The 25,970-nt window shown below is 50.3% G+C and overlaps 2 protein-coding genes and 1 long non-coding RNA gene across 5 annotated transcripts; 1 reads left to right on the top strand and 2 right to left on the bottom strand.

The window, feature by feature from the left end:
• Window positions 1-1,013: 1,013 nt before the first annotated feature.
• LOC136110160 (uncharacterized) lies at window positions 1,014-7,691 on the bottom strand. 3 transcript variants are annotated; one of them, XM_071803561.1, is made up of 20 exons: window positions 7,529-7,691; window positions 6,651-6,788; window positions 6,448-6,569; window positions 6,247-6,355; window positions 6,042-6,158; window positions 5,841-5,908; window positions 5,614-5,751; window positions 5,277-5,462; window positions 5,091-5,193; window positions 4,856-4,997; window positions 4,593-4,776; window positions 3,946-4,045; window positions 3,742-3,860; window positions 3,566-3,603; window positions 3,232-3,344; window positions 2,993-3,141; window positions 2,694-2,788; window positions 2,329-2,407; window positions 1,948-2,056; window positions 1,014-1,581 (listed from the first exon to the last, which is right to left on the bottom strand). In XM_071803561.1, the coding sequence occupies exons 1-20, from the start codon at window positions 7,578-7,580 to the stop codon at window positions 1,508-1,510; spliced, it is 2,235 nt and encodes a 744-aa protein (XP_071659662.1). In that variant the 5' UTR covers window positions 7,581-7,691; the 3' UTR covers window positions 1,014-1,507. The 3 variants fall into 3 exon arrangements, with proteins under 3 accessions (XP_071659662.1, XP_065709458.1, XP_065709449.1); XM_065853386.2 differs by having other exon boundaries at window positions 3,566-3,618; window positions 7,529-7,687; XM_065853377.2 differs by having other exon boundaries at window positions 6,448-6,788.
• Window positions 7,692-7,902: 211 nt separating this feature from the next.
• On the top strand, window positions 7,903-14,031 carry LOC139826947 (uncharacterized). The gene is made up of 2 exons (XR_011737103.1): window positions 7,903-7,988; window positions 11,979-14,031. It is a non-coding gene; the product is annotated as an uncharacterized lncRNA (long non-coding RNA).
• Window positions 10,058-24,842, bottom strand: TMEM209 (transmembrane protein 209). The gene is made up of 15 exons (XM_065862507.2): window positions 24,688-24,842; window positions 22,362-22,501; window positions 22,189-22,247; window positions 21,297-21,428; window positions 20,064-20,302; window positions 18,761-18,965; window positions 17,966-18,141; window positions 17,220-17,291; window positions 16,180-16,276; window positions 14,184-14,309; window positions 13,669-13,766; window positions 12,030-12,144; window positions 11,833-11,930; window positions 11,335-11,408; window positions 10,058-11,243 (listed from the first exon to the last, which is right to left on the bottom strand). The coding sequence occupies exons 2-15, from the start codon at window positions 22,496-22,498 to the stop codon at window positions 11,189-11,191; spliced, it is 1,683 nt and encodes a 560-aa protein (XP_065718579.1). The 5' UTR covers window positions 22,499-22,501; window positions 24,688-24,842; the 3' UTR covers window positions 10,058-11,188.
• Between the last annotated feature and the right edge of the window lie 1,128 nt (window positions 24,843-25,970).

Raw genomic sequence — 25,970 nt, 5'->3', positions numbered from 1 at the left:
GTTCTCCAGCTGAACCCCCCAGCTCCCTCAACCGCTCCCATCACACTTGTGCTCCAGCCCCCCAGCTCCGTTCCCTTCCCTCCACTCGCTCCAGCACCTCAAGGGGTTTCTTGGTGTGAGGGGCCCAAAACTGCCCCCAGGATTCGAGGTGCTCATCCCCATCCTGCTTCATGCCCTTGAACCCATCTCCAACCATCAATCAACTCCAGGTGCTCACCCAGAATCTCCCCAAATTAACAACAGCCTTGTCCACACTGATGCTACACTAAGAAAAATTAAAAAGCTTAATAAAGCAGTATCATTAATTGCTAATGAGCAGTTTTGTGAAGGAGGGGGATCCCAGGCCATTGCCCACCTTACTTGGGCTTTTTAAAGTCCAGTCCTGCTTATCCATTGACTGCAGGACCTTTCAGAGTCTGATGTTCATATCACCAGCAGCAACCAGCGCTCCCTCCCTAGTTTTTATGCCGAATGAATTCCCCACAAAGCTGGGGAGGAAGAAGGGGCAAAAGAGCCACCTTGTATTTATTCATCTGTCAGTATTTTCCTTTCTTTGTTGTTTTAAATCTCTGATAATCATTCCAAGCCACCTGCTTCGTCCTCTCACCTCACCCACTGGTGTTTGCAGAAGGAGATGAGCAGATCCCCAGTGTGTCCCACCTCGTACCCTGCAAACAGCACCAGGAGCATCTCCGACCCTTCCTAAGACCTCAGAGAAAGGTTGACCCAGGACAATCAGCCAAGACCAGGCTGGAAACAAAGAGCTGAAGCTTGGGGAGGGTCATGGAGAACATCTGGAGCCTACAGCACCTCACCTGTCCCCACGTCAGGGTGGTGGATCTCACCTGGCACCTGTAGAGGACATGGAGTCCTGTCCTGCCCACCCCCAGGTACGGTGGCTCCAACTGAGGCATGTCTGCTACCCAACACCCCCAAAACCCATCACTAACCCAGGTGGTGGGTATGGAGGCACCCAGACAGGTGACCAAAGGCTCATTGAAGGAGAAACAAGCTTGTTTCCGATTTGTACAAAACTGTTTTAATGACAAAACAGCTGCAAAATACTTTTGGTGCGTTTCTAGTACCATCAAGAAGCTCTTTGAGATCCCCAGGTCCAAGTCCCTTCCAGGCCCAGGATCACCCACTGCCTGGAAGCACAAGAGCTTCTTCTCAGGCACCTTCTCCCAGTGCAACACATCCCCAGGGAGGGGTCTGTCCTGAAGAACACTTGAAACCCCTTCCAGACCCTCCACTAAGGACAATTTTCCTTCCAACCACACACCCGTGGGCTGGAAATACCTCCATGAAGTGCTCCGGCCTTCAGGCTCCTTCTTGGTTCAGGTGGCCACCACCCTTCCCATCACTGAAGCCCTGTTGCCATTCCAAGGAGCTTCAACAAATGGTGTTTCCAGCCTGGAACCAGCCTGGCTGAGTCCCTTAGATACCAGATAACGCCTCAACAGGCACCAAACCCAACTCGAGGGCTGGAGAAACCAGAATCGGAACCTCAGCAACCGCTGGGCGATGGAGCGAAGAAGTATACAGCCAGGAGGATGAAGTAGACCATCACCAGTACCGTGCCTAGGGCAGACAGAGCAGGTTGGAGAGGGTTACTCCTTGGAGAAGGGGGAAGAGTTGCTTTTAAGACCTTCTGGTGTGGTCTGGACTAGCTCACCATAGAGGACTTGCAAGGTCCTCTGCAAAATCTCACTCAAGATGGGCTCAAAATTCCCTCTTGAGGATGAAAAGGGAGCAATCCCTTGGGTGGCATCTCCAGCACCTCCAAGATGGTCAACCAAGACCTCAGAACTGCTCAAGCCACCACAACGTCAAGAGTTGCAGGAAGCAAATGACCCCAGGGCTGTCACCAGGAGAACCCCCCACCCCATCAGCAGAGGGAAGGTGGGGACACAAAGTCCCACAGCAGCCTCATGGGTGAGCGATCACCTTGGAAGTAGTCACATTTGCCATCCATGAAGATGTAGTTCATGAGGACCACGCTGAACATGCTGGCGTAGACATGGAGGTCGCTGAAGACAAGAGTGAAGTTGGTCGGCTGCGAGGTAGAGAAGATTTGGGATTTATGGCCAAGCAAGGACAACCCTCCACCAACTGAGGTTGTGGGCTTGCATGTCACCCCTTGAACCCCCATGGCCACATGTCCCTAGGGCTGGGGACAGCATCACCCAGGTGATGAGACATCTGACCCCACTTTCCCCTGCACTGAGCAGAGGAGAAGACACGAGATGGTGGCTGCACCCTTGGAGTGTTGCGTGTCCCCAACCCTGCTAGGGGAGGTCACCCAGGGGCTGTCCTGGGTCTACTCACATAGAAGATGGTGAAGAGCACCAGGATGGGGATCTGGAGCATGCAGACCTGGACGGCAATGCAGTTCCCAATCTCGATGCTGGGGAGGACAGGGGGACGTCAGAGCTGGCACGTGCCAGGTCTCCAGCAGCCCTTGGGTTGAGAACAAACCCAACCTGGGGAACCAAATCATGAAGCCCAGCCTGGTTCTGGCCCCATTTCTTGGGTGGCTTTAAGTTGTCTTGAGGACAAGCTGGCAAGGATGTGTCCCACCAGTGCCATGGAGCTGCGCAGCCCATCACTGGCACCAAGACACAGCTATGGGATGGGGACAGGGACCATGCTGGAGGAGGACACCCCAAAACTCCTCCTTCGAGCCATCTCACCTCAAGCTCAAGTTGTTCTGCAGGGCGAACTGGATGCCGTTGACAATCTCCGGCAGCTCCGGGACCATCGCCAGCACGGTGACACCAATGAAGTACTGCAGGGAAGAGGGGACATCAGTGGATGTGTGGACCACATCCCACCCTGGGCAAACCACAGCTCCTCAATGCATCTCAGCATCTGTCCCCCAGCTTTTGAGGCTCAGCCCTGCAGCCAGGTCAGGTTCCCATCCCTGGAGGACACATCTTGGTCCCCATGGCCACGCCACCTGGGTCACCACCATCCCTGTCCCCATGCTCACCTGTGAGATGGTGGAGTTGGTGAGGATGGGGCTGATGTGCTCCGTGGCCAGGTCAGCACAGGCCGACATGCAGAGGGTGGAGAGGAGCAGGATGACCAGGGCCCGCCAGCGAGACCAGTGGACCACAGCGCTGTGGTGGTGGCCAGGCACTGGGGGAAGAGCAGAGACATGATGGGACAACCCGGGGACATAAGAGCCAGCCCTGCAGCGGGGACATCCCACGATTTGGGGACACTCACTGTGACAGTCGCTGATGTGAATGTCGTAGATGTGCGAGTGAGTTTTCAGGGTGAAGAAGAGGCCGATGAGGTAGGCAGCAGGGAGCAGGAGGGACACTGTGTACACCAGGGGTCTGTGGGACACAGGTGACACATTTAGTGCCACCAAGGTCTGGCATAGAGACCCCAGTGGGGTTCCCTGTGCCATCTATTGATGAAGGAGATGGGAGCGTGGGATTGGAGCCCTTCATGGTGGTGAAGAGGGGACCTGGGAGGGACACAGGGCCACAACCCAGCCTGGGAGGTGCCACCACACTATGGGGACAGCCCTGTCCCCACCACAGCTGACACTCACTGGACGTGGCTGTAGTAGAGGGTGCCGTTGTTGTCCATCTGCAGAGAGAGAACCTGTCAACGGGGACGCAGGGGTCAAGGGACAGCCCCAATGCCACCGCCAAGAGCAGGAGCCAGGTGGGCTCGGAGCATCCCTGACCCCAAATGCCAACAGCTGGGGTCCGTGTCCCCACTCACCAGGTCAAAGTGACAGTTGTGGCAGAGGTAGTGGCCCAGCGGGTTCTGGGTGACATTGTGGCACTCGCCACACACCAGCTTCCCATACACCTTGGAGAAGAGCGTTGGGGCAAAGACACCTGCAGGGATGGATGGACAGGGGGTGGGTGCCCAGGCTGGTGGGACCCCCCCCCAGAGCTGGGGACACCCCTGTCCCCAACTGACCTCCCACAGAGAGGAAGAGCAGGGCCGAGCTGACGCCCGCCGAGCGGCTGTTGAACCGTTGCTCCTGGTGCCGGATGCCCCCGATCACCATGCACAGACCCTTGGGGATGGACAATCAGAGAAGAGTTTGGGTTGGAAGAGACCTTCAAAGGTCATCGAGTCCAACCCTCAAAAAAGGAGAGAAAAGAGGCGAGAAGGGCAACGAAGAAGGAGGAGAAGAGGCGAGAAGGGCAACGAAGAAGGAGGAGAAGAGGCGAGAAGGGCAACGAAGAAGGAGGAGAAGAGGCGAGAAGGGCAACGAAGAAGGAGGAGAAGAGGCGAGAAGGGCAACGAAGAAGGAGGAGAAGAGGCGAGAAGGGCAACGAAGAAGGAGGAGAAGAGGCGAGAAGGGCAACGAAGAAGGAGGAGAAGAGGCGAGAAGGGCAACGAAGAAGGAGGAGAAGAGGCGAGAAGGGCAACGAAGAAGGAGGAGAAGAGGCGAGAAGGGCAACGAAGAAGGAGGAGAAGAGGCGAGAAGGGCAACGAAGAAGGAGGAGAAGAGGCGAGAAGGGCAACTCGTCCTCCCAAAAATCTCCATCAGCACTTGGCTTGCAGCATCCTCCCAGCTCTCCGCAGAGACCGGGTGCTCTTGTGCCACCATGGCTCACCGGGACAAAGAGGACGCAGCCCACCAATGTCCCCGTCAACGCTGACTTGACAATCTCGGCGTAGCAGCGGTTGCCCTCGCGGGAGCCCTTGATGAGTGCCGTGATGTAGAAGGTGAGCTCTGTGATGGAGCCGAACGTGGCGTTCACCACCGCTCCCACCGCAAAGTTGCTCTGGGCTGAGATGCTGGAGGAGAAGGAGGGTGTGAGGAGGGCTGGCAAACGTCCCCAACTTGCCACCAAGCGTCCCCCTCGTCACCGCTCACCTGGCAATGGCCATCCCGATGTAGTAGGAGAGGGGCATGATGGAGAGCAAGGCCAACGTGAACTTGACGGGGGAGCTGGTCAAGCGGTTGTGACTGTCCACGTAACCCAGCACCAGTGTCACCAGCACCAGGGGCAGCAGATCTGGAGTGGCTTGTCAAGGAGATGACAGAGATGGGGTGGGATTTGGGGTCAGCGCCCCCCACCCCATCACCCTCCAACCCAACGAAAGGATACTGACAGCAAAGACGTTGATGCCATCCACTGCATATTTGTAGTAGTAGGGGTTGAGGGCACGGTAGCAGCAGAGAATCACCTCCCCCTCCAGCGGGACCTCCGTCTGCGGAGGGACAAGTGGGTGACACCACTCCGGGCACCCCCCCACCCCAAAAACCACCCTCAGCCCCCCCCAGAGACACCCACCATCCTCAGACGCCGGACGAGCACCCGCTCGGGGGGCAGCAGCAGGACACGGGTGACGGCGCGGGCGCTCAGCTTGGCCACAGGGATGAGGACGACGAGGAGCCACGCGGTGACACACGCCAGCCCATGGGCCAGCACCAGCACCGGGTAGCCCAGGCACAGCCACGCCGCGGTGCCAGCATGCCGCTGCCAATGGGTGCTCACCTTTAGGGTTTGCCCGCCCCAAAACACCCACCGTGGGGGAGCGGTGGCACCCATGGGTGCCATCCACACCGCAATGGGGGGTGCCCATGCCTGGGGAAGGGGAGAGGGACACTGTGGCCAGCACAGGGCTCACCCAGTATCTGGTGTTAACGCAGCACCGTGGGCGCCAGCGCCGTGGCACGGGGCCACCGAGCAGGGCTGAGCTCTCCCCTGCGCCACTCGCGTCCCCTCCACTCTCCGACGTACCCAGTGCCTGGTGGGATTTGGGGACCTGGGAGGCATGGGGGGGCAGGTTAGGGTGTGGCAATGGGACACCCCAGTTTGTCCCCAAGTGGGGTCTGATTTGGGGCGCACCATTACCTCCACTTTCTGGATCACTTTGCCAAAGGGCCAGAGGAAATAGCCGGCCAGGTCCCAGCAGAGCCGCCCTGCGGGGACACAAGTGTCAGCGCTGTTGGGGACACACGTGTCCCTTCCAGCTACAGGGCCACCCCACAGGGGATCCAGGAGACCCACAGCTCCCCCAGCCCTTCACATGGGGGTCCCAAATTTGTGACTCACCATAAGGAGCCCCCACAATGGTGACAAACATCACAGTGGCCACAAGGACGTAGAGGACCGAGAGCCACCAGCCAAAGAGCAGGAGATAGAGGACGTTCCCAAACGTCACTGTGGACCCTGCAGGAGAGGAAGGGTGCAGTCATTGTCACCTGCACCACTCAAATCCACGCTGCCCCCGCACAGGGGTGTCCCCAAGGTCACCCACCTCCAGGGCCCCGGATGACGTTGAGGTCAGAGTAGAGCTCCTTGACAATCTCCGATCGGTCCTCCCAGGGCCGTGCCGTCACGTGGCTCTTCCATTTCTTGAAGCCAAACTGCACAGAAACGTTATTTTTTGGGTGAAAAAACTCACTAGAACCACCCAGGAGCACCCATGGGTGCCCCCACCCATGCCACAGCCACCCACCTTGTAGTTGTTGGAGAGCTTGTTGGCCTCCACGGCGTTTTCAGCCGTCAGGGTGGTTTTCACCATGCAGCTCTCGCAGACCTCCTCCGAGTGCTGCTGGCAGCAGGACGGAGGGGACACGGCTGCGGGAGAGACGGGGGTGACACAGCATGCAGGACCTCCCCCCAGAACGCTGCGCCCAGCCTGTCCTATGGCAAACCTACCTGGGGGGACATGGGGACAGTACAGGTAGCAGCCCAGGTCACCCTGCAGGTTGTTGATGGCGGCGCAGTGCTGGTCGCAGAGGGAGCCCCGGTGGGGGCCGTCACTGTCACCCTGGGGCTCGCTGGCCTTGGGGACATCTGTGGGGGGAGACTGGGGTCATACTGGGGTTGCATCCTGCCCGGAGTCAGCACCACAGGACACCCATGTGCTGCTGTACTGGGGGGACATCCTGGTCCCCAAACCCCATAGGGGACACACAGAGGACCCAGGAGGGAGCCCCAGTGTGATGCTCAAGAGGTGACACTCCCAGGTGCCTGGGATGTTGGGGGGGACACCCCTAGTGCCCAGGATGATGCTCAGCAGAGGGGACCCCCTGGTGCCCAGGATGTAGGGGACACCCCCAGTGCCCAGTGGGATGCTCAGGAGGGAGGACCCTTGGTGCCCAGGATATGGGGGGACACCCCCAGTGCCCAGTGTGATGCTCAGGAGGGGGAACCCCCTGGTGCCTGGGGGTGACACCCCAGTCCCCACTATGATACTTCAGAGGGGGGACCCCCACTACCAGAGGGAGCAGGAACACCCTAGTACCCAGTGTCACGTTTGGAATGGGGGGACATCCTGGTGCCCAGAATGGGGAGAGGGACAGACACCCCAGTACCCCCTGTACTGCTCAGGAAGGGGAAACCCCCACTACCCAGAACAGTGGGACCCCCCACACAGCACCTGGGGTGACGCTCAGGTGCGGGTTGACACCCCTGGTACCCACAATAGGGGGGACCGCCCCAGTATCGTGCTCGGGAGGGGGGACCCTCCGGTGCCTGGGATTTAGGGACCCCCCCAGTGCGATACTCGGGACGGGGAGCCCCCCCCAGCTCACCGGGCGCGTCCTGCGAGCAGCAGCAGCGGGCGGACTCACCCTCGCCGGTCATGGTGGGGGCAGCGGCGGTTCCGGAGGCGGCGGTGCCGGTGCGGCCCGACCCGCCAGTATTTAACGGGCGGGGACGGGCATGCGCGGGGCCCCCCCGGGAGCCGCCCCCTCCCCGCTGCTCCACGGGACCGACCCGCCTCCGCCGGGGGGGGATGTGCGGGGCATGCGGGGTGTGCGAGCATGCGGGGTGTGCGAGGCTGGGGTGCGTGGGAACGGGGGGATGTGGTATATTGGGGTACGCAGGAACCGGGGTGCGTGATGTATGGGGATGCACAGAGACGGGGATGCACAGGCATCCGGGGTGCGTGGGATTGTGGGGTGCGTGGGAACGGGGGAATGTTGGTATATTGGGGTACGCAGGAACCGGGGTGCGTGCTGTATAGGGGTGCATAGAGACGGGGATGCACAGGTATGCGGGGTCCGTGGGGATCGGGGGGCGTGGGGACGTGGGTTGTGCGAGCCTGGGGTGTGTTGGAGCGGGGGATGTGGTATAATGGGGTGCACAAGGACCAGGGTGCGCCATGTATGGGGTGCACAGAAACGGGGATGCACAGGTATCCAGGGTGAGTGGGGTTGTGGGGTGCGTGGGAACGGGGGGTGCGGTATATTGGGGTGCACAGGAACCAGGGTGCGTGGTGTATGGGGGTGCACAGAGACAGGGATGCGCAGGTATGCGGCGTCCGTGGGGATCGGGGTGCGTGGGGATGTGGGGTGCGTGGGAACGGGGTTGTGCGGGGATGTGGGGTGCGTGGGGATGCGGGGTGCGCGAGGCTGGGGTGTGTGGGAATGGGGGGGTGTGGTATATCGTGCACAGGAAACAGCGTGTGCAATGTATGGGGATGCACGGGGATCCAGGGTGCGTGGGGATGTGGGGCGCACGGGTCTGGGGTGTGTCAGAATGGGGGGGGTGGTTTATTGGGGTGCACAAGAACTGGGGTGTGTGGTGTATGGGGGATGCACAGATATCTGGGGTGCGTGGGAACAGGGGTGCATGGAGACCGGGGTGCACGATGTATGGGGCTGCACAGAGATGTGGGGTGCGTGAGGCTGGGATGTGTGGTAACAGGGGGGAGTGGTATATTGGGGTGCACAGGACCAGGGTGTGTGATGTATGGGGGTGCACAGGGACAGGTATGCATGGGGATCTGGGGTGCATGAGGATTTGGGGTGCATGGCCCTGGGGTGTGCAGGAACAGGAGGGGTGGTATATTTGGGTGCACAAGAACTGGAGTGCACGGTGTATGGGGGATGCACAGGTATGAGGTGCGTGGGGATGTGGGGTGCATGGGAACAGGGGTGCATGGAGACCAGGGTGTGCGATGTATGGGGGTGCACAGAGATGGGGATGCACAGGTATGTGGGGTGCGTGGGGACTGGGGGGGTGTGGTATATCGAGGTGCACAAGGAGCAGGGTGTGCAATGTATGGGGGTGCACAAGGACAGGGATGCACAGGTATCTGGGGTGCATGGGAACAGGGGTGCACAATGTATGGGGGTGCACGGGGGTGCACAGCGATCCAGTGTGTGTGGGGATCGGGGTGCATGGGGATGTGGGGTGCGTGGAACAGGGGATTGTGTTATATTGGGGTGCACAAGGACCAGGGTGTGTGGTGTATGTGGGTGCACAGAGTGTCAGGGTGCAGAATTGGGGTATGCAGGAATGTGGGGTGACAGGGCACTGCGGTGGGAGTGGGGTGCAGGGGGAGCTGGGTGTGCAGTGTGTTGGGGTGCAGAGGGACCTGGGTGCATGAGAATCTGGGGTGCTCAATGAGCCGGGTGCACCGTGTATTAGGCTACACAACAAACTGGGGTGCACAGGGATTGGGGTGCATGGTATATTGAGGTATACAATGTATTGGGATGAAGAGGGAGCAGGATGCAGAGTTACTGGGGTGCACAATGTATTGGGGTGCAGAGGGAGCAGGGGGCACAGTGTTTTTGGGTACAATGTATTGGAGTGCACAGGGAACAAGGTATATGGTATACTGGGGTGCACAGGAATTGTAATATATGGCATATTGGGGTGCAGAGGGAGCAGGGTGCACAGTGTATTGAGGTGCACAATGTACTGGGGTGCACAGGGAGCTGGGTTTATTGGGGTACACAACATATTGGGGTGCAGAGGGACTGAGGCGCACAGTCTATTGGGGTACATCATGTATTGGGGTGCATAGTGACCAGGGTCCATAGTATTTTATTTATCGGGGTGCATGGGGACCTCGGTGCCCCCAGGGGTACCCTGTGGGATGGGCTTTTCTCAATAAACACCCATTTTTGGGTCAAAAAAAAGAGTATTTCTGTGCTTGAAGAGCCTTTAGCACTTGAGGGCGACGGAGCTCGTGGGGTGAAAGGACATGGGGAGAGCCCCGCTCTGCAAGACTCGTGCTCAAGCTCAGCTAAACCCGGTTCTTGAACATCCCTCCCTGGCACATCTGTGGGTTTAGTGACACTGGAAAAAACCAATCAACCAAACAAGCGTTTTGTGACAAAACAAACTCATTTAATACAGGAATCAAAGGAGCTGTTTTGTCATCTCGTGCCTCCCCGGGGGGACGGAGTCGCCAGAAATGGTCATTTCACACCAAAAAAAAGAGATAAAACCGAGCGCCCCCAGCCTGAGCACGGCACAAATTCTTTTCCCTCCCATCGATGCACGCAGTAAAAAAATAGGTTCGTTATATCACAAATATATCACAAAACACTCGGTGTTCTCGTGCCCCGTTACAACCCGGTGTAATTCTCACACCTCTTCTGTTTGCGGTTTACAATGGGGGGGACAGTTTGTCACCGAGACGCAGCATGGGGACAAGTGACGTCCTCATCTTCAGCTCAAAAACATCTTCAGCACCTCAGAGTTTAGGGATTTTTACCCTCTTTTAAAAAACACAACTCTACATGTGCTTCTAAACCTCTTATTTGTCACAATTTACACCGGGTGTTCCCCCCTCAATCGCAAGACTGACAAAGGGGGATGGAATTCTTGTTTTGTTCGAAAAAATAAGAATAAAGAAATAAAAATACAAATTAAAATCGTATTTACTGAAACGGGTGAATCAAAGGTGGTTTTCTCTTCCCTTCTCACCTGCAGCGGAGACCCCGACACATCCAGCGAGGCAGAAAATCCCATTACACCAAGAGCCAGGGATCAAAAAATCAGCTTTTTCTTGTTATACATAATAAAATGAACCAAAATTAGTCCAAACTTTTAAACTTGGCTTTTCTCGTGTTTATCTGGGATTTCTTTGGTCCTGAATTGGCCAAACTGTTGTATTTTCCCATGTGATGACTCACAGCTGGGCCCTCGAATGCGCTGGGAGTTTAGTCTCGAGATTAGTTAAGCTCAGTTAAGCGGTGACGGCACCAATGGATTTGTGGAACAGAAAAAGGCTTTTTAAAACCAAGATTTGTCCGGGTGAGGAGAAAACCCGCCCAGTGTTCATACGTTGGAGCTTTTTGGCAAAGAAATATTAAATATCATCATAAAACCCACGCGGGAATTACAAGCGCTTCACATAGGCCCACAAAGCGGAGCTTAAATTATCCCCTCTTGTAGTAAATTCATGTTTAATGTAATGTAACGATGCGGCTCAGTTTGTCCCGCTGGAGAGATTATTCTCCAAAAATCCAGAGCACGTTGACCCCCGAAAGACCGAGATTGACGCGTCTGTGAAAATAAAGTGATTTTAATGGCGTTGGCGCCGTCGCGGTTTCGGGTTGAAAAGCTCTGTTCGCGTCTCCGAATTTCGGGTACTTACCCCAGCATCCCGGATTCTTTGGTCTTTATGATGTACAGGAACATGAGCAAGGTGTGGAACATGTTGTTTCTGCCCTGAATCCACAGGAAAAAAGAACAGTTTCAAAATCAAACAACGATATTTCAGGTAGAATACAGAAAGACATCGTGAAATAGCATTTACATGGTGGGTTATTCTCTAAAGCGGAGGTTTCCCCCTTGAATTCCTACATAAGCTCCGGCCTTAAGGGGCGACACCGCGCATCAGGGCGTTTTATTTTAAATACTTATTTTAAAATAAGTTGTCAGAATATTCTTTAAATAAACAGTCAGAAAATAAAGAAGAGGACCCTCCTGGCTACGTATGTGTGTATTTTAAATAGATACTAAAGGTGTTGTTTAGTAGCAGATCAAGTCATGGTCAAAGATCAGATTAATGGTTATTATGTGTAAATAGTCAAGAAATGTGGTTAGTTCCTAAAAATATAATTAAAAACTGATGATTTTGCAGGAGCAGAACCTTGGGCAGGTTGTAGACGTGGCGCTGGTAGATCAGCTCGTAATGGGGCGGGTTGATGCTGCTCTGGTAGATGCAAAAGACGTTCTCGTTTGAAGTGTCTGTGGATAAAATAATTAGAAATAATTAAAAATTAAAACATTTCCAAGGTGCTGATGGGATCCAAGAGGCGAAGAGCAGCAAAATTCAAGCGTCGGTACCTGGTTTATCCGGCGTCTGCAGGAAGTGTTGGGACGTGAAGGTTTTGCCATCGGGATATTTGGGGTGAGGCGGCAGCCTGGAGTCCAGGTAAGTGCAGAAAACGTGCATGATGATCTGGGAAAGAAAAACTCATCTTAGTTTTGCGTCCTTCAAAATCCAGCAGCTTTTTTGGTGTAATCTCAGACGGTATTTGATAGTCTGTGGTCACAACGTTGACTTAACCCCTTTAAATTTAGGACCCGAGGCAGCTTAAGGCCAGAAACTGCCCAGTTTTAGCGCTGAGTTCTGGACTAGCGGTGAGGATTTGGCTGAGAAGCGCAGGTGAAATCAAGCAATGGTTTTGCAGACATTAAATTTATCCAGCAAATTTCTACTTTCTCCTCAAAAAAAGGGAAATAAAAACCACCCCACAAATCTGAGCTGGCCAAGAGTCTTATTAATTACATTTTGAAATCAAGTCCTAGAACAAGCATCCAAAAAACCACATCACAACCTATGTGTGTTTTAACCTTTCGTGGAGACTTTTTACCCCCAAATTAGCTGTAATCTGATCATTTCTGTGCTCTTTATATGCAGCATGATCTGGTTTGGGGGCAAAAGTTTATGGGGCTAAATGCCAAAAGCCTCAAGTTTGGGAGATGCAGCTTGGAAATCACAGCGGCGCGATTAAAACAATGCTGAATTGTATAGCTATTTTTTAAGTAGTAGTTGTCTTGAGCAAGTTAATGTTAAAAGTTCATTTTTATATTAATCTTTTATATGGGAAATTTATTCTTAGAATTCTTAAAAGCTGGTTTTGATTAAACAAAATTAATTCCAGGCTGTCTCATGATCTTTAAAGACTTTGGAGCCGCTCACCCTATCGAGACACTAAGAGCTGCTTTGCGGCCACAAAATACTATCTATTTAATAATTAATTAATATATATTTAACAATTAAATAATGATATTTAATCACCTTTGCAAATAGAAAATATCAAATCCTGTTTCAAGACTGATTTTGTGCGATTTCAGCTTCCAAGCAGCTGAATCTCAGCTTTGTCAGCAAAGTTGTGAAGCTCTAACGTTCAGATTTTTAGTCTCTCAAGTAACCAAAAATCTATTTACAGCGGGGAAAAGAAATAATTTAACCTACTTTTGGATACATAACTCAGCTGAACACTCACACTGGAAAGCCTGGATTGTTCTACAGTCTTCCTTTTAATTATTTTAATTACTACAGATGAATTTTGAAGTTGTCATACGCACCCAGGCACTGCTCCTCCTGCCCTTTCAGATCAAGCAGCACGGGTCTTCTCTCAAGTAGGATAAGCAACAGCTTCAGATTTCTCATAAAATCTTAAATTAAACAGCGGTTTTGCTGCTCAATCTGCACTTTTTCCCCTCTGTAGTTATGTGACAGATGTTTCAGGGGGTCTAAGTAAAAGCCCAGCCTAAGACTAAGATACACAATTGCATTTTGTCACCTACGCAACACCTGATGCCGTTTGCCTTATTCCTCACCAACTAGAGCGGGATTATCTATGTAAGGGACGCAAAGATGATTTTACCATGCTCCTCAAATGACTTTATTATTATTTTCCCTTTCCAAAATCTCCACCAAAAGCGAACCCGCTTTAAGCCGTCTTTGAAAACTTACAGAGGAGTCGGTGGGCAGGTCGGTGTCCCACTTGCGGCCTTTGAAATCCCCTCCTCTGTTCCATCGGAACGAACTCATGCATCCTCCCTGAGACAGCTCTGAAAGCAAGATTTATTCTTATTTATCATTTTTTAGTATTACTAGGGCTAGGAGTGGTATTTATGCTGGTTTCAGGGGCTTCATGCACATAGAAAATAGGAGAAATTCAACTCATGAAATGCTTGTAAAGATATTAATACGAGGAGGTAAATTGACAGGGTAATTTCTATTTGTAGTTAACAAAGGGATTCAATCCAGCGCTTTGCACCCCGAGCGGGCAGAAAATGGGAAATAAGGCTTTTAAAAACCTTCCCAAAGTTACATCCATCACTACAAAAAGGGAAAGATTTGAAGAAACGTCTCTCTAAGCAGCTCTTACCCTGCCATGATCCTTCAAGCGTCTCCACTGAAGGAACCGCCAACATTTGACTTCGGTAACGGAAGCGTTTTAAAATCAGAACGGTGACACCACGTACCTTTGATCCTTTCCACCAAATACTCCTGGTTTGGTGTGAGATCCAAATACTGCACGATAGCGTTGAGGGTTGGAATGAGCGGAGCTTTAACGAGCGCCGCCTGCTTCAGACTGCTGATGCTGGCTTCTGCAACACAATGAGAGTGGCACAGGTCACCACGACCCCTCCAGAACTCCAAAGAGTCTCTCCCTTAGCAGGTGTCACCACCAAGAGCTCTCCTTTTTGGCACACCGTTCAAAGTCCTAAAATATTTCATATTTAGCCTTTCTCCAAGGCTTTCAACACGGTTTCCCATAGGACACGGGTGTGTTATGGTCTAGGTAAGTTGTTTCTGCAGTGGGTGGGGGACTGGGTGACAGGAACCAAGAGGGTGGTGGCAAATGGCTCCTTTTCCAACTGGCAACTTGTGAGGTCCCCCAGGGATCGATATTGGGCCCAACACTGTTTAACACCTTCATGAGTGATCTGGATGATGGGATCAAGCGTACCGGGATGAAGTTTGCTGGTGATGCCTGGGGCAGGATGACCTGGAGAGGCTGGGAGAATTGGGCTAAAAAGAACCTTATGAAGTTCTGCACCATGTTCTTAGAATCATAGAACGGTTTGGGTTGAAGGGACCTTCAAAGCTCAACCAGTCCAAGCCCTGCCATGAGCAGGGACATCTTCACCAGCTCCGGTTGCTCGGAGCCCCATCCAGCCTGGCCTGGGATGTCTCCAGGGATGGTTCAGCCACCACCTCTCTGGCCAACCTGGGCCAGGCTCTCACTACCCTCAGCGTAACAAATTTCTTCCTCATGTCTGGCCTGAATCTCCCCTCTTTTAGTTTAAAACCATCACCCCTTCTCCTGTTGTAACAGGCCCTGCTCAGAAGTCTGTCCCCAATATTGAAAAGGTTTGTTCTGCTACCTAAAGGGTGGATACGAAGAAGACGGAGAGTCCCTTTGTACAAGGAGTCCCATGGAAAAGATGAGGGGCAATGAGCACAAGTTACTCCTGGGGAGATAATGATTTAGAACAAGAGGGAAATTTTATTCCAGTTGCTGATTGTTCTCATGGTGAAATCTCCCCAGGGAAGCGGTGGATTCCCCAACACTGGCCACGTTTCAGGTTCAGTTGGACAGGGTGCTGGGCCAGCTTGTCTAGACCAGGCTTGTGCCAAGAAAGGTTGGACCAGATGATCCTTAAAGTCCCTTCCAACTTAGGATGTGATGATTCTGTGAACATGTGACACTGCCCCAAACACTCATTGCAATTCCAGTGAAATAAAGGTCTGCTTTACATCCCAGAATATAAAAGCTACAGGGAACCACTCTATAGAGTAATGAGGTGCAGATGATGCCAGCACTGATCAGTTCTTCTACAGGCATCACAACAGACGAAGCGCTTGAGGAGACACTAACAACAAACAGCCCCGCAAAAGGTGGATTTAGAATCGTAGAATCATATGAATTTAATTTAAATGCAGCATATCAAATGCACTTCTTAGTTAAGGACATATAAATTTGAAGCAACAAGAAGAGCATGGCCTTCAGATTTGTATCATGTCATGATACATGAAACAACATAGTTCTTTCAGAAAGTGGCTGATTTTAAGGACAATTTTGGAACAGCACATATAGCATTGGAGACAGTGAGACTTCATGGGGGAGACACTGAGAATTCATAGCACATTTATCTTGGAAATGTTTCTGACAGTAACCAATGATAATTTGAGCCCGTAATTCCCCAGCAATAAGTTTAAGGGCAAAAAAAAAAAAGTTTGATTAATTTTCTACAAGACAAGCATCAGTGTGACTTCAATATCTCCACAAGTCTTATGAAGAACCTTTCCAGCTTCATGAAACGCATGACATGAAATAAAGACCACACCAATACCGAGCAGAAATGGAACAAGAATATTTAACATGTAATTTATTTTAGTACCCATCTGACACCCCAGCTACAGAGCAGCTCTCCATTAACCACCACCAGGAACCCCAAAATTGCCTCATCCTACCTCCAATCTGCAGTTCCGGACACCCCATTCTTCTCAGCTGAGTGCTCACAGACTCGATCTCTTGGACAAGCGGCACCAGAATAGTCTCATTAATCCACTAAGGAAAGGAAAAGGTGAAAATTCAAGAAGTCAGAATGAACAAATGTTAAAAAAGACCCCTAGCCCTTACCTTATATCCTTCTAATCATCACTGTTACAATCACAAAGCAGCTTAATAACAGAAACACTGAAGCCAACCAAGGAGGAAAGTAATTAAATTAGAATATGAAGTTAGGCAGAGTTTAAATGCCTCTTTAATACCTTCTAAAAGGCCAGAAAATTAAGTAAAGGAATCAGGAAAACAAATCTCTAGAAAGTATCAGATAAAGCTTTTCTGAACAATGTGAAAAGCGGTATCATGGAGCACAGCTCTCCAACCATCCAGATCATTTACACTTTGATGGGTCCACTCCCCCTCACATTTGTTTCAGGAAATCAAGGAGCTGATAAACCCGATGTGAGAGGATTTGGGAACTGAGGCAAACCCACCCTGGCTTTAGGAACAGATGTCCAGGAACCTGGTATGGATCTCGTACAGATCTTTGCTTTTCACCAACCTTAATACTTTAAAAACCAAAACCAAACCAAAACACACACATGAAACTACACACTTGATGGATGCTATGATTGAAGCAGCAATTAAAAGTTAGATTTACTGATTGTTTTGCCATTGTGTGCAAATAAGTCTCCTCTGCTACAGCAATTCCTATTGATAACATCAAAGTTTTTCTTTTTGCTTTTCATTTATGCTGCTCAGGACCGTGAGAAAAAGTCAGGCTTTGGGTTGGAATTTTCAGTGCTTTGAGCCCAGCAGAATGAGTTTGAAATGCCACAGAAACATCAATTTAGTGACCTGAGTTACGGCAAGAATAACCAAATCTTGTCATTTCCAGCACCGCAACTCTTCCCCTCCTCCATCGGCACACGTGGGACACAAAGGTGCTTTTCCCCTCGGTTGTGCTTGTTTCAAAAAACAGGTCAATCTTAAAAATGGGACGTACATTTCTGAACTTCGCGGTCCAGGAATCCATGTGATCAAGGAGCTGTCGGTTCATCGTCACCCGTGCCCAAACCTAAGCAAAAGACAATATTAAATACATATCAGAACGTCACAAAATACCAAGCTCTATGACAACTTCTGCTACTGACTACAGCACAGAATTCAAATTTCATTTTTCCCCCCCAAATTCTTATAGATCCGTATCATGTGATTTCGACAGCAGCTTCACATACGACACTCCCACCCTCTATTAAAGCTAAAATCATCTTTCATGAGCTCAAACTCAATTTTCAGCTCTTTGCTCTATTAGGATAAAATTTGTCTGAATTGTAGATCGATTTAAGAAGTATTTGAATGGGAAACTTTATTAAGTTAATATAGGAAATAAAGAAAATCAGTCTAATTTAATTCAAGCCACACGGATTGTATTCCTTTATATCAGACTTTATGCTTTATACCCTTCAGCCCTTCCACGGGGCTAAACGCAGATGAATTTCAAGTCAACTTTGATATCACAAATGTATTTTATCCAGAGTATGCCTTGCTCGCCAAGGGAGAAACCATTTTCCAGCTAAAATTCATGATTTGCAAAGTCAATTTAAAGTGAAGCTGTATGGAGATGGTTAAATGCTGGAGGATTTCTCCCCCTCCAACATTTTTGATACAGCTCAAATCCAAACCTTTGCATGAAACTGTGTATTTTAGAGGCCTGTTTCTCCCTCTTGACCAGCTTGCTGCTGGATTTACCTCTTCTGCGGCCTGTTTCGAGCTCAGATCGGCTTCGTCCTTGTGTGCCGATGGCGCCTGGGACCTGCACGCCAGCTGATACTGGAATTTCCTCAGCATCTGTGCGTAGTCTGTCATGGAACGGCTGTAATTCCAAAATGTTGGGCTGCTGGAAGGAGAGCTGGAATCTGAACTTCCTGAAACGACCCAATCATTAAACACTTGTGTAATTATTGCCAAGTAATTCTGGAAGCAACAGTACAGGCAATATTCAGTATACTAAGGCTTTAATAAGAGACACGAGCACAAACTGTCACTAATATGTACACTGAAGTCAATCTGCATAAATACAGATTTCACCCTTGATTGTCCCAACACAGGACAAAAATCACCTGTGCGTAATTCACCCCCTTTATCTAAAATGCCTTCTCCACAAGATATTCCTCTCACCAAGGTGGTAAAGTCTGTCATCTTGTCATGGTCAACAAATGCCACAGAAAGAATTGCTCAGTACACATATCGATAGGCTGCAACAGTGGCATATATCCTATCCAAAGCAATCGTTCAGAGGAAAACATCCTGAAGCTCCTAAGCCACAACGATGACGTTCTGCCTCACATCCTAATTACTCAGTAGATGACCAAACTGTTTCGCAGCCGCCTTTCCCAAGATCACAAGCGATTGCTATAAATGATTTATGTCTATTTATGAATACGCTGGAATCCTTTGCGACTTTTCTCGTCCTCAAAAGTCAACCTCACATAAAACCAACGCCTTTTCCTTACCAAGCTTTTCCGATCAGACCTGTTTATTTACCTAGTTGAACTCTGTGCTGCTTCTCTTCTTCGTTTCGAAGGAAGGTGTCCAGGGACTTGAGGTCTGTCATATAATCTTCTTTGCCAGTAGGAGAATTATACAGAATGGGTGAGGAGCGGTACCGAGACCTCAGCCCGCCGCTTTCCACCGCTCCGATGCTCGCGGGGTACGGTGAGCCGCCAGGAGAGGGGCTGAAGCTGGAAACCTTGAGTGAATACAGACAAATGGTTGTGTCACATGAGGAAGACAGAATTCCACCCTGGTTTGTAAACAGCACGAATATAAAAGACTCTTGTGTTTGGGGTTTGGGTTGATTTGGTATTTTTCTTTTTTTTGCATTTACATTCTAGTTTATTTCAAAGCAGCCACTCTAACAAAATCATTAAATGACACTAGGGGAAAAAGGATGAATTATATCACACAGTATCACAGTATGTTTGGGATTGGAAGGGACCTCAAAAGATCATCCAGTCCAATCCCCCTGATGGAGCAGGAACACCTAGGTGAGGTCGCACAGGAAGGTGTCCAGGTGGGTTTGAATGTCTCCAGGGAAGGAGACTCCACAACCTCCCTGGGCAGCCTGGGCCAGGCTCTGCCACCCTCACTGAGAAGAAGTTTTTTCTCAAATTTAAGTGGAACCTCTTGTGTTCCAGCTTGATCCCATTACCCCTTGTCCTATCATTGTTTGTCACTGAGAAGAGCCTGGCTCCATCCTCATGGCACTCACCCTTTATATATTTATAAACATTAATAAGGTCACCCCTCAGTCTCCTTCTCCAAACTAAAGAGACCCAGCTCCCTCAGCCTTTCTTCATAAGGGAGGTGCTCCACTCCCTTAATCTTCTTCGTTGCCCTACGCTGGACCCTCTCCAGCAGTTCCCTGTCCTTCTGGAACTGAGGGGCCCAGAACTGGACACAATATTCCAGATGGGGTCTCACCATGGCAGAGTAGAGGGGAAGGAGGACCTCTCTCAATCTACTAACCACCCCCCTTCTAATCCACCCCAGGTACCATTGGCTTTCCTGGCCACAAGGGCCCAGTGCTGGCTCATGGTCACCCTGCTGTCCCCAGGACCCCCAGGTCCCTTTCCCCTACACTGCTCTCTAATATGTAATTGCCCAACCTATACTGGAACCTGGGCTTGCTCCTGCCCAGATGCACGACTCTACACTTTCCCTTGTTAAATTTCATCATTTACTTTGCAAGAGGAATTAACACAAATATAGAACTTTGCTCATCTTCATGGAAACTGGCACAACACAAGGACCAAGCTGTACCCTTGGGAGTTGTCTCGGTCATTACCTTATTGTAGCTGCTGCCTGGTGAATAAGTTACTGCGCCGCTGTAAGAAGCGTTGTTGCTCGACAGAGCTTGGAGCTGAGGGCTGTACCCTGTGATACAACCAGTAGTAAACTTTGGACTGGCGCTGGGGGAGCGGGACGGGCTGTAACTCAGCACACTTTGACCCTGGATGGGAGGAGAAGGCGTCGAAGACGGGACTTTCTTTGCTGCCAGTTCACGCGGTGGAGTCGTTTGTACCGCTGCAACAAGGGAAAAGAGAATTAACGCTGTGGATGCGGCAGCGTCAAACCTTCCTCCTCCTCTTAAAGGTGCAACAAAACACATACACAATGTTATCTGAAGGCGATTTCATGCAGATGCTAGAAGGGACACTAGAAAAATCTGACCCCTACAGGTTTCAGTCAGAAAACTGACAGAAAAAGAGAAGACTGAGACATATGGCCACAACTCAACACGAATGTACAGCTTCAGATTTCAGTTAAATGTTACCAGGCACCTCACATAACGGGGACAGCTTCTTTAACCTGTTTCATAAGCTACTGCCCTACTTCATGCATCTTTAGCATATTGAATGTCTTAATTTATTTGTGCAAATAAACATAGGAGAACCCTGAACTTTGGTGATCCAGCATCATTCCTGCCTACTCCCCATTCTAGCAGGGTGAAAAACTACTATGCTCCCATTTTGCTTTTGGTTTATGTACCTTGTCAGGTTCTGGTGTATTTTAACTTTGTTTTGATGTTCTAACGCTTTATGAGGCAACTGCACTCTGGGCTGTCATTTTCCAACCTCACACAAAGGTCTGGCTGTCCTGATTTGCTTCTTGATACCCAGCGTGATATTAGCAGGGTATCAAAATTAAATATAAACCTGCACTCTCTGCCTTGCTCCTGGTCCCATGTATAGGTTACAAATTCCTTGTCGAACCTCTAAATATTCAAGTTTTTCCCTGTCCTTCAGCAGCCGCTTGTTGTTTTCCACTGTGTGTTTCACCTCCACTTCTTCCCACAAACACTCCTCAAATTACCACTTGATGTTGTGGATTTTATAGAATCATTTAGGTTGGAAAACACCTTTAAGGCTTAAGTTGCAGGTAATTCAGAGCACCGCTCATGTCAGACGAGATAATTCAGAACTCACTTCACTAAAGTATCCCACACTTGAGAAAGACACCACCTCGAAACAGAAAATAACCAAAATATAAGATTGCCAGGGATATTTTTGACACCCACCTGCACTCCGCAGCCCCAGCAGGGTCTGCTGGCTGGGACTCATCACCAAGCTTGTTGGTGCCACTGTGTATTTGAAGTACCTCCAGAAATCAAATAAGGCGTTCAGGCTGAACAGAGACGCAAGCGCAAGTTCTAGAAGAAACACAGAAGTTGTTACCACAGCTTGAGCAGGAGGAATAATAAAAGGATATCATTTTCAAAAAACAGGCGGATGCTCATTAAAAACAGGTCACTATTAGTGCCACCAGTAAGTACCAATTTGGGCAAGTATCTAAGATTTCTTCACTTTCTTACGCAAGAAGCATTGGAGATAATTTTCCTTGCTTTGTTGAGATTAACTCATATTGTCAAAAATTATTTTTTTGAATGGTTATTTTCCGTAATGGACACAAACTGCTGAAGTTTCACAGTATTTCTCAACCATTATTTTCCATCAAATCATCTGTCACTCATCCCATGATTTTTCTCTCCCCTTTGCTCCTTTTCACCCCCCGTTTGATACAGCTTAAGAGTCTACTCATCTGAAACAAACTTTAATTATTGTGAAATGCCACTTTAATTATTGTGAAATGCCATCCGCACCCACAGTACAATACAGTAGTAAAATCTGCAGTGTTCGCCTAAGCCCTACTCCACATGTTAAACAGATTTAAGGCACTGAGAATTTCTTCATGCCCTTTCACGATATATTGAAGAAAGTTGTTAACACCTCTCACTAAAAAGGATGAAATTCCAACAGTTTCAAGAGAGACAACAAAAATAAAAACAAAGTGTTCCTTTACATTTAAAACAGAAAAGAAGTTCACTTAAAAGTGACCTCTCCAGCAATAGAATTGACATGTTAAAAAAGAAAAGAATCCCTAAAATTAATTGAAACATTGCAGCGACTCACCAATATACCAGAGTGGCCAGTATGTGATGTTGTAATAGGAGCTTATGAGTTTTCCAGTCCTGAAAAGAAAAGCAACAAGTTATAATTTTGTAACAATTGAGTCCCTGGAAATATTTAGGGATCAACAAAGTAGATGTTTTGCTTATTTGAACCAGATGTAACAAGGAACGTACATTTCAGTATAGATCATGCCCGCAACAGACACATTCAGGAGTCCCCAGGCCAAGACCACTTTCCGGGCTTCAGTCTCCTTCCTCATCTTGATGGTCCTGTCGATGAGGGAAGTCGCTGGACTCTGTTCTGGTGTCATTGCCTGTAGCAACCAACACAGAGAAAACACCAAATCTGTCAAATTTTATACGGTAAGATTCTCAGCATAAGAGTAAAGAAAAAAAGAAGTCATTCAAAACAAACTATGTAAATGGGCTTTACCTTTAGCCAGCGTCATGTTTACCGTACTAAAAAAAAAAAAAGCAGATTATTTTTACTCGTAAAAATAGGTAATATTTCTTCGATGAACTTTACTGTCAGCACTGTCATTATTGAGGAGCAGCATCCATTTACTCCAGCAAGATGCAAATGAGAGGACAGAGAGATGTTTCAACCTAATTTTTGAAAAATAACATCCTTCAGAAGCACAAGGCAAAGCTCCTGCCTCCCCAGGCAAAGGAAGCCAGAGGAAGAAAAGGCCTTGCACAGCTCTGCAGGTTTTTATTTAAAATCGATGCTCGTTTCAGTAGGTAACAGAATATTTTCAGACTGTGAAGCCATCTCCTGTGGGTTCCATACATGTCAATACTCCGCACACATCGCTGCCTTTATGCCCAGTAACACCTTACATGAAATAAACGATCCTGGTGACTTTTTCTGCTAGTCCTGTCACCAAAATACGCTACCATTCCTTCCTACCACTCACTTAAAAACTTGTCACGTAATCCTTCACTAGATGAGAACATAAATAATTTGCTTTTTGAGGGACGAATACTTAAACCGTACATTACAACCTAAAAAAAATATATATTCAAAAAGACGAAACCTAAATCACATTGCCAGTTTCTTACTGGTATAATGATTCACGGGTGAAATCGGGATTACTGGAAGAATTATACAAAACTCAGTTGCCTGGTGATTTTTTTGGACAGTTTTTTCATACAGTTTGAGCCCTGAGACTTCCCTTTCCCACTGAAAAAGGCAGCAGCCCCATGCAGAGATCCTCTCCCTCATCCTCACACTCCCAACATCTCTCCCTGAACCACATCTTCCTGCAGAAGCAAAGTGCACTGTGAGGGCACTGAAATAAAAGTGACATTTGGTCCCATTCTATTTGTTTAGGAGGGTTGGGTGTGGGGGTTTCACCTACAGATTGAAATATGTCCTCTCATACACCCTGCCCTCTTCTACTAAGACACAGTAATGAGGAAAGGCCTCACTTTGAAAATCCATAAGGCACTGAGGTCCCCACACTTCCACGTGCCCCAAACCCCCGAGCTCCCTGTGTCCAAAACCCCACGGCACCACAGAATGGTCAGAGTTGGAAGGGACCTCTGGAGATCATCCAGCCCAAACCACCTGCTAACGCAGGGTCACCAGAGCAGATCACACAGGAAGGTGTCCAGGCGGGTTTGAATGTCTGCAGAGAAGGAGACTCCACAACCTCCCTGGGCAGCCTGGGCCAGGCTCTGACACCCTCACCATGAAGAAGTTTCTTCTCATATTTAAGTGGAACCTCCTGTGTTCCAGTTTGCACCCATTGCCCCTTGTCCTGTCACTGGCTGTCACCGAGAAGAGCCTGGCTCCATCCTCCTGACACTCCCCCTTTATATATTGATAACCATGAGGTGAACCCTCAGCCTCCTCTTGTCCAGCTCCAGAGCCCCAGCTCCCTCAGCCTTTCCTCACACGGGAGATGCTCCACTCCCTTCAGCATCTTTGTTGCCCTGCACTGGACTCTCTCCAGCAGTTCCCTGTCCTTCTGGAGCTGAGGGGCCACAACTGGACACAATATTCCAGGTGTGGTCTCCCCAGGGCAGAGCAGAGGGGCAGGAGAACCTCTCTGACCTACTGACCACCCCCTTCTAACCCACCCCAGGTACCATTGGCCTTCCTGGCCACAAGGGCCCAGTGCTGGCTCATGGTCACCCTGCTGTCCCCAGGACCCCCAGGTCCCTTTTCACTGTTCTCCAACAGGTCGTTCCCCAACTTATACTGGAACCTGGGGTTGTTCCTGCCCAGATACAAGACCCCACACATGCAGCTCCACAGCCCGCACCCCATCACACAAAAAAGAACCGACATCTGTCCCCCACCCTGACCCCTGTCACACGGAGGAGGCCCCACATCTCCCCAAGTCCTGATCCATCACCCAGAAGCGGTCCCACAGCCCCGTCACACACGGGTGACCCTGCGCCCCCAGGACCCACTCATGGCAGCCTCCCCTCAGAGCCCCCCCACCGCACAGGCCCGAGGAGCAGGGGGGTGCTAGGGTGACAGTCACAGTACCTGCCGCAGGTCTGAGGGTCGGGGAACACGAGGTGACACACAATTCCCCTCAAGGAGAGCAGGAGTTCCCCTCTTTTCCCGCCCGGGGGTCACACAGCACGGCGCCCCCTCATCCACGCGGCCCAAAGCGGCCGCACCGTTTGCGCCTGCGCGAGCGCCGCGGCAACGTCACCGCGTACGGCGGGAGGCGGGGCCTGTTGCTATGGGGACAGCGCTCGTTGCGATGTTTTGGCGGGAAGGGGCGTGTGAGGCGGGCGCCGCGGTCGCCATGTTGGGGAAGTGTGGGAGGTGCGAAGATGGCGGGAGTGAGGGAGGGAGTTGTAGTCGTTACTACTCAAAAGAATGAATTTAATGAAATATAGCAAAGGCAAGTGTAGAGTCGTGAATCTGGGTAGGAACAACCCCAGGTGCCAGTATAAGTTGGAGAGCAGATTAGGGGAAAGGGACCTGGGGGTCCTGGTGGACAGCAGGGTGACCACGAGCCAGCACTGGGCCCCTGTGGCCAGGAAGGCCAATGGCATCCTGAGGTGTATTAGAAGGGGGTGGTCAGTAGATCAGAGAGGTTCTCCTGCCCCTCTACTCTGCCCTGGGGAGACCACACCTGGAATATTGTGTCCAGTTGTGGCCCCTCAGCTCCAGAAGGACAGGGAACTGCTGGAGAGAGTCCAGTGCAGGGCAACAAAGATGCTGCTGAAGGGAGTGGAGCATCTCCCGTGTGAGGAAAGGCTGAGGGAGCTGGGGCTCTGGAGCTTGGAGAAGAAGAGACTGAGGGGGGACTCATTCCTGGGGATCAATATGGAAAGGGGCAGTGTCAGGAGGATGGAGCCAGGCTCTTCTGGGTGACAACCAGTGACAGGACAAGGGGCAATGGGTGCAAACTGGAACACAGGAGGTTCCACTTAAATATGAGAAGAAACTTCTTCATGGTGAGGGTGTCAGAGCCTGGCCCAGGCTGCCCAGGGAGGTTGTGGAGTCTCCTTCTCTGCAGACATTCAAACCCGCCTGGACACCTTCCTGTGGAACCTCAGCTGGGTGTTCCTGCTCCGGGGGGATTGCACTGGATGAGCTTTCCAGGTCCCTTCCAACCCCTGACATTCTGTGATCTTGTCAGCAATTGCTAACCTAAGGATATGTGAATTTGTAGAATGAAGAGCAATAGGCACAGACTGAAACACAGGAGTGAAGAGAAGCTGCCAAATTAGTTTACACTGTGATTAAGTTACAAAAGACATACCCATCTTTAACTGATTGACATGATAAATATAGATGTATGTCCAAATTTT

This window comes from Patagioenas fasciata, chromosome 1, assembly GCF_037038585.1.
Source record: "Patagioenas fasciata isolate bPatFas1 chromosome 1, bPatFas1.hap1, whole genome shotgun sequence".
Taxonomy (NCBI): domain Eukaryota; kingdom Metazoa; phylum Chordata; class Aves; order Columbiformes; family Columbidae; genus Patagioenas; species Patagioenas fasciata.
Note: the sequence above shows the minus strand (reverse complement) of the source record. Positions and strands in the feature narration are given on the sequence as shown.

Bases quoted from the DNA above. Each gene is read 5' to 3' on its own strand.
- LOC136110160 (XM_065853377.2), bottom strand. From the start codon at position 7,580: ATGACCGGCGAGGGTGAGTCCGCCCGCTGCTGCTGCTCGCAGGACGCG. The intron at 5,194-5,276 runs GTGGGTGTCTCT...GTCCCTCCGCAG, and splicing joins TCGTCCGGCGTCTGAGGATG to ACGGAGGTCCCGCTGGAGGG. The intron at 4,998-5,090 runs GTATCCTTTCGT...AAGCCACTCCAG, and splicing joins CATCAACGTCTTTGCTGTCA to ATCTGCTGCCCCTGGTGCTG.
- TMEM209 (XM_065862507.2), bottom strand. From the start codon at position 22,498: ATGACACCAGAACAGAGTCCAGCGACTTCCCTCATCGACAGGACCATC. The intron at 22,248-22,361 runs GTACGTTCCTTG...TTTTCTTTTCAG, and splicing joins GGCATGATCTATACTGAAAT to GACTGGAAAACTCATAAGCT. The intron at 11,931-12,029 runs GTACCGACGCTT...TTTTATCCACAG, and splicing joins GCAGACGCCGGATAAACCAG to ACACTTCAAACGAGAACGTC.